General features: G+C 39.3%; 1 protein-coding gene across 2 annotated transcripts in view; it reads right to left on the minus strand.

Moving 5' to 3' along the window:
• The window catches only part of dnajc10 (DnaJ (Hsp40) homolog, subfamily C, member 10), a 30,177-nt gene extending 15,526 nt beyond the window's left edge, over window positions 1-14,651 (minus strand). Inside the window, exons 1-14 of one of the 2 annotated variants that reach the window (XM_053627579.1) lie at window positions 14,474-14,651; window positions 13,082-13,350; window positions 12,246-12,411; window positions 11,955-12,005; window positions 11,555-11,637; window positions 11,172-11,303; window positions 9,356-9,449; window positions 7,556-7,633; window positions 5,784-5,827; window positions 5,509-5,640; window positions 3,663-3,752; window positions 1,659-1,769; window positions 500-614; window positions 65-192 (exon numbers count right to left, since the gene is read on the minus strand). In XM_053627579.1, the coding sequence (XP_053483554.1) occupies window positions 65-192; window positions 500-614; window positions 1,659-1,769; window positions 3,663-3,752; window positions 5,509-5,640; window positions 5,784-5,827; window positions 7,556-7,633; window positions 9,356-9,449; window positions 11,172-11,303; window positions 11,555-11,637; window positions 11,955-12,005; window positions 12,246-12,411; window positions 13,082-13,309 (1,452 nt within the window). In that variant the 5' untranslated portion in view covers window positions 13,310-13,350; window positions 14,474-14,651. Of the gene's footprint in view, window positions 1-64; window positions 193-499; window positions 615-1,658; window positions 1,770-3,662; window positions 3,753-5,508; window positions 5,641-5,783; window positions 5,828-7,555; window positions 7,634-9,355; window positions 9,450-11,171; window positions 11,304-11,554; window positions 11,638-11,954; window positions 12,006-12,245; window positions 12,412-13,081; window positions 13,351-14,410 lie in introns of both variants that reach the window. The other variant, XM_053627578.1, reaches the window with a different exon arrangement.
• Window positions 14,652-16,107: the final 1,456 nt, after the last annotated feature.

Consider the following 16,107-nt stretch of genomic DNA (forward strand, 5'->3'; position numbering starts at 1 on the left):
TTTATAAATAACAATCGGTTTTGTGTAAGAATCATTTAGTTTAAAATCAGTATTATTGTATTACCGGGGCGAAGAAGTCCACTACCCAGGGCTCTTTCTCGTCCCGGGGGAAATTCTCTGGCCGCAGTGTGGTAACGTGGGCGCTCACACTCTCTTTAGCGAAAGCTACAATGTTATACAGTGCATCTTTACCTGAGGACAAAGCAACACGTGTTAACACGACTAACCATGCACAAAGCACAGCACTGTTGGTTGCTGACGTCAAAACTACTGCGTACTGAAACTATTTCTATCATAGGCACATCTTCTATTATATCAACACTTGAATATATTTCAGACAAATGAAAAGCATGCAGTTCATGCAAAGCTTAAATCACTGAAACGTTACAGTGACAGAAAGGAATTGTTTTTGCAACCTCACACACTTCTCCAAGGCACAGATATATCACATGGTGACATTTCCAGGAAACAGACAGGACCGTTAGGTCTTTGAACGCACCGTGGTGGATCTCGAAGTTGTGAATGCCGAGGCCTTTAAAAACAGCCACACAGGGCTTCTGGATGTAGAGGGAAGCGCACAGCTCTGCCTCAGACATACAGTCCACCTTCCCTACCTGTACAATCATTAGAGAAGTTACAGCCATCAATAACAGCGGAATACACAACTGTGAAATTATACTGTACATATATTAATAGAAAGGAAATTATTATACTAGAAAAAAAAGGAAAAATTTACAGTATACACTACCAGTCAAATGTTTAGACACACTCATTCTTTATTTTTCCTCCACATTTTAGAATAATAATATCATTAAAAACTCTGGAGTAACACAAATGGAACTATGGGAATTATGTTGTGATAAAAAAAAAAATCCAAAATAAATCAAAATAATTGCGTATTTTAGCATCTTCAAAGTAGACATTCTTTTTGCCTAGAATTTCCAGAAATGTATTCTTGGCGTTTTCTCACCCGATTTCTTGAGGAATTTCCCCGAGATGCTTTTTAAACAGTATTAAAGGAGTTCACACCGACGCTGGACTCTTATCGGCTGTTTTTCGGAATATTTCCCTCTGAGTCATCCGTTTAAATAAAGGTTATTTTGTAAATAAAACGTTAGTTTTCTAATGAAAAAAACTAATACGTCGGCACGATTATATTTTAGTCGATGACACCGATTTCACACGTTTAATCATACACCATAACATTTCAGTCCAGTGTCCACAAACTTTTGACTGGTAGTGTGTGTCAGCCAAAGTCCAGGTTTTCAGTACACTACTGAAAACTTGTTTAGAATTTATATAAAACGTTTCTCTCCATTTATTCATATGTGGGTGACGGCTAACGCGTGTCCCTATCTTTTTAACTGCCCCTATGAACACCACAGAGCAGCTGAATACACAAAGAAGAGTACTCATAGCTCTGTGCTGTTTACCTGAGACACCTATTTACCTTACAGACACTTATGATTGACTAATATCACTCTGACTGGCAGGTGAGAGAGAAACACTATCCCGCGTGAATGCCCAGACACTGATGACTGTGATATAGTCAGGGTTCAAACCCACAATCCCCACACCAAAATACTTTTCTGTTAAATTCCTTCTTCTCGGTCTCAGAGCTGCACAAGTGTCACATGACCACTGGAACAAGCCTTAACCTGTATGTGGGAGTCTTTGAGCAGAGCGCTGAGCTTTTTGTACTCGTGGGTGGCCGTGTTCTTCTCCCCAAAGGTGAAACTGACCAACCAACGGTGCTGAGCCAACTTGTCCTGAAATTACATTCAGAGAAAGGACAATTAGCGCATTTAATCCAAGCGATCAGAAATTCTGTCTACACTGCTGTTAGATTCACAGCACCTGCTATTTATGCTACAAACATGAATATATTATAGTCCAGAATATTCAAAACGGGTTTTGATTTGGCTATGATTTAGTGATTAATACATTAATTTCACCATGACTTTTTTTATGTTAATGATGCTAACGCATTGCAATGTTATAAACTACCTCCTAATAGGCCACCATGCATCGCCATTCAGCCCGTGTCCTGTCAGCTAAATCTAGCCTAATGTCACTACTAATTATTGAACTGTTAATGGTTTTAATCAGTCTTTTTGGCCTGCCACCATATCAGTGAATTTAAATTAATGCTTGCATTCAGAGTATAAGGTGGGTGGGTGTGTGTGTGCGCATTTAGGAGTGTAATTTAGCACTTGTAGCCTCCACTGTTTTATTAGTCATTGTCAGACAGTGTTTGATAACTAAAATATCCCTCGCTGTCTTTTTTTTTTTTTTTTGGCCAGTATCAGCCAGAGGAGGATGACCACCAGGAGTTTTTAATTTTATTTTTAACTTTTTTTTTTTTTTTTTTTAAACCACACCGTGGTATCGACTTTGGTATCAAGTACCATGAGTGGTATCGGTACCAACTACTAGATTTTTGGTAGCGTGAAATCCCTAGTTCAAGCTGATAAAAAAAAAAGAGTATAGTAACTCGAATAACAGTAAAGTAAAGCATCACAACAATTCCACTCTTGTCACCCGAGTACAGGAATCTGAGCCTATAGTGGGCACGGGATCACCAAAACTGGACAGCTGAAGATCAAAAGCCCAGGCGATGAACATTACCTGTATCTGTATGATCTTATGCATTGCTCTGCTGAGTGGATAATTGAACGAGCAGGTGTACAGGTACATGGTTACTAAAGTGTCCGTAGAATGTATGCCACAAATACCGGTATTTTATACCGATTTGAAAACCTCTGACTAGATGTTTGATTAAAATGCTTTTTCTACAGATTATTTACAATTGTAAAACGTTAAAATATCACACCGAATCTTTTGCAGACATTACAGAAATGAAATGTTCTTGAAGAATTGTGCACAAGGACATTTAGAATCAAGCAGAAAACACACTGACGCTTTACAGTACAAGTGCTTATGGACGGATTGTTCTGCCCCGCTCGACCTGCAAACTCCTTTAAACAAGGACATTCCAACATTCAACAGCCGTGACCTCGACCCCACGGAACACCTGTGGGATGAACTGGAACACCGACTGCACCTCAGACCTCCTCACCCGACATCAGCATCTGATCTCACTAACGCTCTTGTGGCTGAATGAGCACAAATCCACACAGCCACGCCCCGAAATCTAGCGGAAAGCCTTCGCAGACGAGGGGAGGTTATTCTAACAGCAAAGGGGTACTACATCTGGAATGAGATGTTCAACAAGCACATATTTCACACATGCAATACTGCCAAAACACTTGGTTGAGCTAGGTGTGAGAACAAACAGTTGAAAAAAACAAGGTCTTGATCCCTCAAATTGCTGGTGCATTCAAAACTACCCGATGAATACGTGCTTTTTGCCGTGAATACGTTCACTGTGGTTAAACTTGTGAGAACACTGATGCAGCTTGGAAATGAGCTAGCTTGCATGCTATCTAATGACTGAAGTTAGCTGGATAGCACATAGCTGTTATTAAGTTCATGGTAACTCTCAAGCTTCGCAGATAAATGATAAATTCACAGCTGGCAAGGAACCGTAAATACAGTACCACTTGCTAAGTTTAAACTGGCGTTCTGGGATGAACATCTATCAGCTCACTCCATGGAAAAATAAGGCCTGTGTTATTATCCTTTATGATCAGATCGAGTACCTCAAAGCTCTGCTTGGTGAGAATCTCCAGGTCGGGCATGTGCTGCAACACCTGTGCATAGATCTCTCTGGCATCCAGAGTCTTCAGAAACTGGAACAGAAACCAACAATCCCGTCAGTTAGAGTGAGCGTGTGGATTTTAAAAGAAACATTTGTATGAAATCTGTTCCAAGTTGGTAATTGACTGCTTTACATTTACATTACTCTAGCGAGCACACACACGCCACATATTTCTCAAAAATCAGTAAATACAGTATTCTCCAGTCTTTTATTGAAAAATAAGCACATTGTAAACCTTAAAATAAATTGTTTAAAAGAAATTTGAGAACTTTTAAGAATCTATATAAACCATGCAATTTATTAGTACTACTTATAATAATAATAATAATAATAATAATAACAATAATGATAATAATAATAATGATAATAATAATGATGATGATAATAATAATAATAATAATGATAATAATAGTTGGTAAAGTACAACCATTAGTTTAAAAATAGTTTTTTATTGTATTTAGTTTAAAAAAAAAAAAAATTTTGTATTGCATTACTACTAATGCTTAGAATTGGCAGAGGTGAAAATGCATCTTATTCTCTTAAAATATAAAAATGTGCTGTATATTGGTATTGCATGTCTTTGGTTTCACACATGCAACACTGCCAAAACACTCGGCCGAGCTAGGTGTGAGAACAAACAGTTGAGAAAACAATCAGGTTGCTGGTGCATTCAAAACTATCCGATGAATATGTATTTTTGCCGTGAATACGTTCACTGTGGTTAAACTTGTGAGAACACTGATGCAGCTTGGAAATGAGCTACCTTGCATGCTATCTAATGACTGAAGTTAGCTGGATAGCACATAGCTGTTATTAAGTTCATGGTAACTCTCAAGCTTCGCAGATAAATGAAAAATTCACAGCTGGCAAGGAACCGTAAATATAGTACCACTTGCTAAGTTTAAACTGGCGTTCTGGGATGAACATCTATCAGCTCACTCCATGGAAAAATAAGGGTGTATTTACGTGGGCGATCATATCATGATATTTACTAGCAAAACAGTACTGTTTATCTTTAAAAAAAATACATAAATAATAATAATAATAATAATAATAATAATAATAATAATAATAATAATACCTTTCTATATTATGAATAAACAAATGTATATTTTTTAATATTTAAAAATAATACTTTTATTTATTTAAAAAACACAGAGAAATAAAGTTAAAAATATATATATATTTGCATTTTACAATTTTAAAGATTAAGTACAAAATCCAGCTGCTTTCATTCAGTTTGTCTTTTTTTTTTTTTAAATGTTCACAAATTTTTACCTTCAAAAAAAATTCTTTATAATGAAAAAAATATTTTTCAATGTTAATTCTCTTGTATTATTCTTTTTTAAATATTTAACAATAAAAAGAATTTTTTTTTAAAGTTTTTTTTAAACATTAAGTTAAAACATACCACAATATCCAGAAATATCCCCACAATATCCCCAAGTGGATTGTGTCATAATTGATCACAATACTGATATATCATTGTGTCCCCTAGCTCTAGATAAAAACCCCTTTCAGATGGAGACATAACGATAATGAAAGGTAGGGAAGAGGAAAAAGAAAGGAGAAGAATATGATAAACAAAGTAGAAGGTGAAAGAGGAGGAGGAGGAGATAGAGGAGAAAAGGGAGGCGAGAGAGAAGCAGAGAAAGGAGAAGAAGAACAAGGGGTAAAAGAAGGAATGGGAGAAGGAGAATGATATAACGGAGTAGAGGATAGAGGAAAAGAACGAGGAAGAGGAGGAAGAAGAAGAAGACGACGACGGTGAGGAAGCAGGATCTTACCAGCACACTGCCCTCCTGTGTGAGGGAGCTGCCAGGGGGGAACAGAGCCGTCGTGCTGGTCGTGACGTCAAAGCTTTCACACAGATCAGTGTGTAAGGTGCAGTCCATCCAGCCCACCTTCACTAGACTGTTCTACAACACACACACACACACACACTTCCATTTCAACACCTACTGTACCTGTATAACAGCTCTGATCACTAGCAGTGAAACCCTCCCCAAGCGCTGCATCATTAGATATGATAAAAAAGGAAATGAATAAATTAAACACTTACCAACATTCCAGCGAGCTTCTGTCTCGTCTGAGATTCCAGACAATCTATATATATTAAAATACATAACTTGATTATGATCATCAAATTAAAATGAAGCCACTATTTCCAGAACTTTACAAGTATCTAATGAGTACGGAAAAACACAAGACAGAAAATAATCCACGCTGAGGTGGTGTGATGATGTGTTACCGTCCCCAGCCTGAAGCGTGTTATTTCATTATACCACACTGATTTCCCAACAACTACGTCTGTAAATTCATCAAGGAACAACATAATGTGCTTTTTAGCTGCTTGTACGTAATTATATTTAATGTTATGGAACGTCCAGCGAGACACGTTAGTTCCTGTTATTGCTAACCTCGCCTCCATAAGTATTGGAACACAGAGGCTAAAACAATTCTATTGTTTTCGCTATACCTTGAAGACGTTCGGGTTTGAGATCAAAAGATGAATATGAGACGACAGATCAGAATTTCAGCTTTCGGTTCCTTATATTTATATCTAGACGTGTTAAACAGCTTGGAGGTTGGCCAAAACACTGAGGAGGAAATGTGGAAGGTTTTAGACTGGCGAAGTCAATCACCAGACATTACATTTATTCATTTATTCATTAACCCAGTTGAGCAGCATTACACCTCCTGAAGAGGAGACTGAAGAGGAGAAACCCCATGAAACAAACAACAACTGAAAGAGGCTGTGGTAAAAGCCTGGGAAAGAATCACAATAGAAGAAAACAAGAGCTTGGTGATGTCAGGGAGTCGCAGGGAGGTTTGATGCAGTTATTGCAAGCAAGGGAAATGCCTATACGTTTGCCGTCCTAAAAATTGGGTTGTCTGATACAGAAGTTTAACATACCTGCAAAGGCAGTGGTGGCTCAGTGGTTAAGAGAGTGGACTCATAATCAGAAGGTCATGAGTTCAAAGCCCAGCACAAACCTGCCACCACCGGGCCCTTGAGCAAGGCCCTCAACTGCTCAGATGTATAAAATGAGATGAGTAAGTCACTCTGGCCATAAATGTAGATGTAAATATCAGGAAATAAAAGCGGAAATCCTAAACTCTCTTCACATATCAATCTTTTGATCTCAAACCCAAATGTCTTTGATATACAGCACAAACAAATGAATCGGCCTTGCCGTTCCGATAGTTTCGGCAGGAACCGCATGAACCCCTTCCCTCAACAGCCTCTCCTGTATTCCCTCTCTAGGGCCTGTCATTTTATTGAGAAACCGTAAACTCCTCTGTCCTGAAAAGCGTACAAAGCCTGAAACCCCTCCTATAAACTTTACATAATCGTCTTCTAACAAAAAAAAAAACTTCAGCACATCAACAATCATACGTTTTGCTTTGTTAAACAACAATGTGCTTTTTTACAAGTGTGTGCTTTGATTACATCGCTTGCCCACCGTGGCTCCGCCCCCATTGTCGTTTTGCTTTTTTATACACTGACTATACTGGATTTTTTATTTCCATGAGCTGTAAGCCGTAATCATCGAGATTAAAACAAAAAAAAAGGCTTGAAATATTTCACTTCATGTGTAATGAATCTACAACATGTGAAAGTTCCACTTTTTGAATCAAATTACGGGGAAAAAATGAACTTTTCCACGATATTCTGATTGATATTCTGAGATGCACCTGTACATCTATGTGTGAAAACAATTCTGCGCTAGTGATCAAAAACCCCAGGAGTGCCAAAGTTGGACCTCAGCTCTGATCTGGGTTCTGTCTCGCTTTAAAATCACTCTGAAAGTTAAACCGCTGGAATCTCACCTCCGGTGTCGGCGCAGAAGGTTATGAGCCACCCGATTCTAGCAGCAAACGCTTGATCGATCTCAGTGAAAACATTCCCTTTAAATTAGAGCAGAGACCGAACATCTTAGTTAGAGCACAGTGAAATGATAAGGACACCTTCCACTAATATTGGCACCGTTGGTAAATACGAGCAAAGAAGGCTGTGAAAAATTGTCTTTATTGTTTACCCTTTTGATCTTTTGTTAAAAAAAAAAATTCACAAAAATATTCTACTCTCATTGATATCAAACAATTGCAAACAAAACACAGGCTTATCCAAAAAAATATATATCTTTGTGAAATATAGGTGTGCAACAATTATTGGCACCCTTTTAGTCAATACTTTGTGTTACCTTGCTTTGCGAAGATAACAGCTCCGAGTCTTCTCCTATAACGTCTAATGAGGTTGGAGAATACATGGCGAGGGATCTGAGAGCGTTCCTCCGTACAGAATCTCTCCAGATCCTTCACATTTCAAGGTCCATGCTGGTGGACTCTCCTCTTCAGTTCACCCCACAGCTTTACTATGGGGTTCAGGTCAGGGGACTGGGATGGTCATGGCAGGATCTTGATTTTGTGGTCAGTAAACCATTTTTGTGTTGATTTTGATGTATGTTTTGCATCATTGTCCTGCTGGAAGATCCAACCACGGCCCATTTGAAGCTTTCTGTCAGAGGCAGTCAGGATTTCATTTAATATCTGTTGATATTTGATCGAGACCATGATGCCATGTATCCTAACAAAATGTCCAGGTCCTCTGGCAGAAAAACAGCCCCAAAACATTAAAGATCCTCCACCATATTTAACCGTGGGCATGAGGTACTTTTCCATATGGCTACCTCCCTGTGTGCACCAAAACATCCTCTGGTCTTTATTAACCAAAAAGCTCTATTTTGTTTTCATCTGACCACAGAACCCGATCCCATTTGAAGTTCCAGTAGTGTCTGGCAAACTGAAGACGCTCGAGTTTGTTTTTGGATGAGAGTAGAGGCTTTTTTCTTTAAACCCTTCCAAACAACTTGTGTTGATGTAGGTGACTTCAGATTATAGTTTTAGAGATTTTCTGACCCCAAGATGCAAATAACTTCTGCAATTCTCCAGCTGTGATCTTTGGGGATTTTTTTATCCACTCGAACCGTCCTCTTCACAGTGTGTTGAGACGATATAGACACACGTCCAATTCCAGGTTGATTCATAACATTTCCAGATGACTGGAACTTCCTAATTATTGCCCTGATGGTGAAATGGGCATTTTCAATGCTTGTGTTATTTTCTTATAGCCACGTCCCATTTTGTGAAGCTCAACAACCTTTTGCCGCACATCACAGCTACATTCCTTGCTCTTACCCATTGTTATGAATGACTAAGGAAATTTGGCCTATAAGTTACCTCATATTTATACCCCTGTGAAACAAGAAGTCATGGTTGAACAATTTCCTGTTCTTAGTCACCCAGGTGTGCTAAAAAAAAATTTAAATTTCAATAAGAATATACTTAAAATATATTTCTCTCATATGAATTCATAAGGGTGGAAATAATTGTTGCACACCTATATTTAACAAAGTTTTTTTTTTTATAAACCTCTGTTGTGTTTGCAATTGTTTGATATCCATGAGAGTAGAGAATTTTTGTGAATTTTTTTAAACAAAAGATCAAAATGTTAAGCAATAAAGACAATTGTTCACAGCCTTCTTTGCTCATATTTACCAAGGGTGCCAATATTAGTGGAGGGCACTGTAAGGACAGCTGAATGCTGGGTGAGAAGATGAGTCAAGGTACCTTGCCACAGCTCTGTCACTTTGGTCGTCACAAACTTCATCGCGAACTGGGTGAGGCTGGCTTTGGATCGGTCTCCGTAGTATTTCTCTGGATTCTGAAGACAGGAACATAAAAATGCAGTGACAGACGTAAAAGTTTCCCATAGGAGTTTACTGTAGGAGTCTCTCACATTTTCTTTATATCTCTGAGCATTAACCTTGGACTGAATTTGCTGTGACGCCACGACTTTAAGACTGAACATTTATAAACTTCTCACTGGAGATGGCCTTATAACCCTTCCCAGATTGATGAGTAGCAATAGTTGCTTCTCTGAGGTCATGGCTGATGTCATTTCTTCTTGGCATGGTGTAGACACACACACTGATTGCTTCAGAACACCAAAGTTCAGTTTTTATAGAAGCTGTCACACGATGAAAGATGAACTAATCTTGTGAATTTCATCAGTAACACCCGACCGCTAATTACTCTCTTCATGACTGTGGAAGTAGGGAGGGTGTATTTAAATGACTACATATTGAAATCTGTTGGGGTTTTGCTGTCACCTGAGCTTGTTTGTTTGCTTGCTTACAGAATTTGGCGAGGACCACACAATGTTTATAACAACGTTTATATTAGCGTGTGTTCTAATACGTCTCCGTTACTATAGTGACAACTAACATGTATAGTGGACACTCCACTTAAATAGATTAAAGAAAAAAAAAAAAACGTGTAAAAAGTTTTCTAGTTTTTCGCAGGAGTCCCGGTGTCAGTATCAGTCAGAGATAAAGCTGTAACTTTAGGTTTTCCGATACAGGAAATTCTTAAAGGATGAGGGGCTTTGTGGTTTTTTAGTAACATGACAAGCCTTGTTTGATGTTTTATGACCTCCCTGAGCGAGAACGGAAGGAAGGCTTGTCAGGAAGTGATTGTTTGTCGCTGTTATGATAGCACCAGAGATGACAAGAAATAAGTCTCAAGGACGTCCCATGATATTTAATGCAACTATAAACGGATAACAACTATGACAAGTCGTCGTTAATTCAAAAAACCAGCATTTTTATGCATAACATTGGCAGATGCATAGCACTGGCAAATTACTGTCGTATAAGAGGAATAAAACACCACACGGACATTGATTCATTTCTTACAACGGCATGCTTACAAGCGTCAAAAATACACTGGAACACTTTGTACGTAGTCTTTGTTTATTGATTCACTGCTGATACTTACTGTCATAATGCGAATTACCACTAGGAGGCCTAGGAGATTTTTTTTTAATATTATGTGTGCGGCATTTTCCATAACTGTCGCGTATACGACAGTGTAGCATGCCTAACGTAAAAACCGCTAACAAATGAGCATGGTTCCGAAACTAAATAAATAAAGAAGATGAAGAAAAAAAAGAAGTAGAACGTACATGCCGGTTTGGCGTATAAGTCACAACACCTGATTGAGACCAAAAATGATAGCTATGAATCGGCACTTTTAAAAGATCCTCCATTTTAAATACAGAAACAATAAAGAACAATTCTTCCAAACAAATCAAATATTTAAACTGATACCAGAAGGTGTGAATTATTTCTACATAACAGGGACTAACAACACTGAATCTGTCGTCGGCACATCGGTGTAGTATAAGCAGAATAACACACTCCAGACCGTGTGGTTATATGAAAAAAATCTACTTCGGGGTGGATTATTATTTTCATATAACCACACGGTCCATCATGTGTTATTCCTTATGTAACAGCTCTCTCTGCACTGCGAGTGAGTTTGGTGGTAATTTTGTGCACTGTGAGAGTGTGTGTGTGTGTGTGTGTGTGTGTGTGGGGCTCACCATGCCGGTTCTGAAGACGAACAGGCTCGGGTAGCTACTGATGCCTTTACTGCGACACAGCATGGTGTTGTCCCCGCAGTTTACTGCGCCGATCCTGATCACGCCATCCATCTCTTTCGCAAACTCCCGCCACTGTACATTTCAACCACGCATGTCGATCAGGAGAAAAAGGGTTAAAACACACACGTTTGCATTGGATTCTGACCTGCCGTAATCAGGAGCGCGTTATAACAAACGGCTTTCAGATGTCAGCATTAGCCTTCGCAGGTTAATGTAATTGTCTTTCCTGTTCATTTGTTTTATTTTTTTAAATAAAGAGCTATTATATTATTAGTAGTGCTTGTACTAGTAGTAGTATTAGTAGTAAAGCAGGCGAGCCTCACCGTCGGAGCCAACTCGTGACAGTGGGAGCATCGGGGATAGTAGAAATTCACGAACCAAACCTCTCCGGAGTTCACTGCTGCATCTGAGCAGAAGAATATAACAAATTACGTCTCTCTCTCTCACACACACACCCACACACGGACAATTCAGGCTCTCCCTTTGTAAACAATCCTTCTCACTGTAAAATGGTGAATTTCAAATTGTTTGGAGATGGCCTTATAACCCTTCCCAGATTGATAAGCAGCAACAGCTGCTTCTCTGAGGTCATGCCTGATGTCCATTCTTCTTGGTATGATGTAGACACACACACTGAATGCTCCAGAACAACAAAGTTCTGCTTTTATAGAGATTGTCACACTTCTTGATGAAAGACATACAGACAGACAGACAGACACTTACCAAAGTCTCCTCTGTCAAGAGTAATAACTTCTGCATCATCATCATAAATGCCTGTAAAACACAAATCATTCACTCAGAAAGCAGCTGTACAGTGTTATCCACTTTCAGTACCATGTCTCCGGTACGAAACTTTTCAAACAGGAACAATCCGTCTCTGTACTGAATATTAATAGGTCTTACCAGTAGATCAGTATCAGTATTATTCTTATATATACATAGACCTGAAACACTGGATCGGTATCGGTATCGGATCTTCCTGCGATCCTTCGACATCTCTGCTCTCAGACTCACCGAAATCGTATCTGTAGTAGTTCCAGCTTTCGTATCTGCCTCCCTGCTGCTCGTCCTGCAAACCTTTCTCTCCGTACTTATCGTATTTTTTCCGCAGGTCTTCATCTTTCAACACCTCGTACGCACGGTTGATCTTCAGGAACTTCTCGTGGGCCGTGCCATCATTCTAGTTGCGCATAAGAAAAGAGGGGTTTTTTTTGCTTTGGAGCACCACTTATAGGACAAAATTCATTATTAGCTTGAGTATCAGAAGCCAACTATTCCACTAAATCAATTATTTATTTCTTTTTTTAGAGATGCTGAACTGCTTTATTCTGGAAGCAAAAAGTTTTACTTCCTGCATCTAGACTGAGGATGTGGCTGAGACTTTGTCTGCACGGTACAGCCACAATGGTACTGAAACTTATTGGTATAGGAAAATAATCAGCCTGGCGTGAAGCAGTGTCTCATCCGTCCACAAAACATTTCTCCAACAGTTTTCAGGCTTGTCAACGATATCTTTATCAAACTGCAGACGGGCAGCAATGTTTTTTTGGAGAACAGTGGCTTTCTCCTTGCAACCCTGCCATGGACACCATTGTTGCTTAGTGTTCTCCTGATGGTGGACTCATGAGCATTAAACATTAGCCAATGCGAGAGAGGCCTTTAGTTGCTTAGAAGTTACCCTGGGTTCCTTTGTGACCTCATGGACTATTACACATCTTGCTCTTGGAGTGATCCTTGTTGGTCGACCTCTCCTGGGAACGGTGAGGCGTTAAAGGCGTTAAGGCTTTGCGGGAGCCGGGGCTAACGCATCCCAGCATCACTATTCCCTCATTCCTAGTTAGGATACTCACCGGATTCTTGTCCGGGTGCATGGTTAGAGCGAGCTTCTTGAAGGCCTGTCGAATCTCCCGGGTGCTAGCTTCTCTCGAAATACCCAGCAACTTATAATAATCCTCGTCCGAGTGAATCGTCACCACGAGCCACGTCAGGACGAACAGGAACAGCGGAGTTTTCATCGTCATGCCGTCCTGGAACACCGAAGAAGATCTCTGACGTCTCGTTGCTGCAAGGAATCTCATGCTGTGTGGACTCTCGCTGGGTTCATCTTCAATAAAGAATCCTGCGCGAGTAGAGGAGGCATAAATATTACAATAAGCATCTGTATTTCTCTTGTGATCTCCCACGCAGATATAACACACTCAGGTATACATATATTTACACAGGGTGGAGCTACTGTACACCTTGATAGCAGACTGAATCCTGGCGGCAGCAGGAACTGAAGTGGCAGATATTAAAAAGATCTATATATGTATATATATATCACATTTATAACAACCTTAATAACTGTTATATTGATCATATATTTATATAAATATACATGACACAAATGTGCTATTTGTGTTATGGTCTTTACTGTAATATATTTCACACAAACCACTTTAGAGGTTTTTTAGATTTCTCTCTTTAACCTACAATCTGTTTTTAAACTAGAAAAGTAATAACAGAACACAAAAAATGACCACTTAATTGTAAACTGATACGTAGTCGTCGATTTTTAAGTTTGCTACCTGCATTCCGCCTACTTCGCTATGACTGGCTACAAGTTTGCACTCGGACGCCTTCCAGAGAACGTTAACCAATCAAAACCGGACGCGATCTACTACTAGCCAATCAAACGCAAGGAAGGCGGGGCATGCCGGAAAACGAGTGTGGAATACGAGCTGAGCTAAGCTTGTTAACTTAATATGAGGCGTATAACTGGATAGCTTTAGATATTATGCTAGCTAACCTTCGTGTAAGTAAACAAAGCACGAGTTTAAATCGTACTCTGTGACTTGCGTGAACGCAGAGGATAAATATTCGTTGTTAGTTCATGCTAAAAAATTTAAAACACATAGCTGTGATATGAGCTAGCTGGAAAAAGTTGGGCTAACTAACGTTCATCAGTCACGTGTGTGTGTGTATATATGTGTTAAATAGATAAAGAAGGCTTTGTGTGGTTTATTTGTTTGTAATTCTACTACTAAGAATATTTCATGCCGTGTCGTTCGGCATCGCAACACATTTCCGCGTTATTTTAATGAAGAAGTTGTTGCCATAGTGATATGGTGAGCTGTAGATGTAATACAGACACAACCACATGAAAAGAAATATATATATATTTTAAACATGCAGATTACCTTTAATTACAAAACGCTGTGAGTATTCTCAGTAACCTTTCATGTTATTTCCAGTACACACACCTTATAACCTACAGCTGATGCCGGTATCTTCTCCGCCCATACACACACACGCTGAATGACGTAATGACGCAACTTCCGGTTGTATACTGGTATTTGCTATTTTTTCCCTCCTATTTTATTAGTTTCGATATCATTATTATACATATGCTGTCGTTTACATTTTTTTATTTACTTGCTGCTAAATTTACACACATATTAAACGAACTCAAGCACCTAAATCCCATGTACACTAAACGGACAAAAGTATTTGGACACCTGACCATCATACCCCTATGTGGTTCTTCACCAAACTGTTGCCACAAATTTGGAAGTAAAATGTCTTTGTAGGCTGTATCTTTAAGGCTTCCCTTCACTGGAACTAAGAGGCCCAAACCTGTTCCAGCATGCCAATGCTCCTGTGCACAAAGCAAGCTCCATGAACACATGGAGTGTTAAAGCGCCCCTATGGTGCGATATTAAAAGTGCCTAATTTTGTTTTAGAGGTCTCATACAATATTTTTACGTGAATCCGAGGTCAAAAAAGACTTCCATTTTCTCATAATTCACATTGCAGCATCACGTCTTTTCTCAGTGTCAAAAACGACTCGTTCAACGATCCGTTCACTCTAAACGCCTCCTTTCAGAGAACTTACTCTGCTCTGATTGGTCAGATGTCCCAGTCTGTTGTGATTGGTCTACCGCTTACAGCGTGTGCCGGAAAGGAAACGCCCACTATCATATATGAATTTCAGCTCGGTAATAATGTCGATTTGAGCTCGAGTCCGATAGTGATAGATGGGAAGATCAACCCGAACCACCATCGCAAGCATGACAAGAACAGGACGTTTGTCAGTGGTAAGTTTGTATGTAGTTTGGGAATAACGTGAGTTACCCGGTTAGCAGAGGCCTGCAGCTAACGGGCTAACAGCTGTGCACTGGCTGTACATGTATACAACACAAAACTACACATTTGGAACACTGTAGAAAATATATACATAAATATTTAATCATACTTACAGGTTGTGATCCAGAGGTGCAAGATGGTCCAAATAAAGTGAGTATGGCCCCATCTTTAATGAATAATCGTTTCGCAAATCCCACATCGACTTCAGCTAGATTTGAGAAGCAGTCGTCAGTGAAATGACGGGAGCACGAACGAAGGTTGTTGTGATATTATTTTAAAATGAATTCTAATCACTGACGCTTTACATCCTCATGCTTTGGGAGGCCGTGCAAAGTCAAACACTACAACTGTAGTGTTTGAGGGCGGGTCAAAGTACACGTTGTTCGCGAGCAGCCAGTGAAGACCAGAGGCGGCTTTTTTTGTTACAAACCTACGTAGGTTAGTACAGGAAGTAAGTCTGGAATTACTGACGACTCGTTTCAGTTGTTCAGAATTGGTTCTGACCTCACTAATGCTCTTGTGGCTGAATGAGCACGAATTGGATATGTGCTGTTGTAGGAAAATAAACTGAGTCATTCCTATGTTCCTCAGATTTACAAAATAAACACATGACAAAGGATCCTAATAAATGTGTATCATGAATACCAAGACAGTGTTGTTTACATTACAACTTTATTCACAAAACCATATTCCACTTTCTGTTCAACTGGCATATGATATCAATTAATTAACCAAGTAATCAATTAATCAA

The sequence above is a fragment of the Ictalurus furcatus genome, chromosome 6 (assembly GCF_023375685.1).
Source record: "Ictalurus furcatus strain D&B chromosome 6, Billie_1.0, whole genome shotgun sequence".
In the NCBI taxonomy this organism is placed as follows: Eukaryota; Metazoa; Chordata; class Actinopteri; order Siluriformes; family Ictaluridae; genus Ictalurus; species Ictalurus furcatus.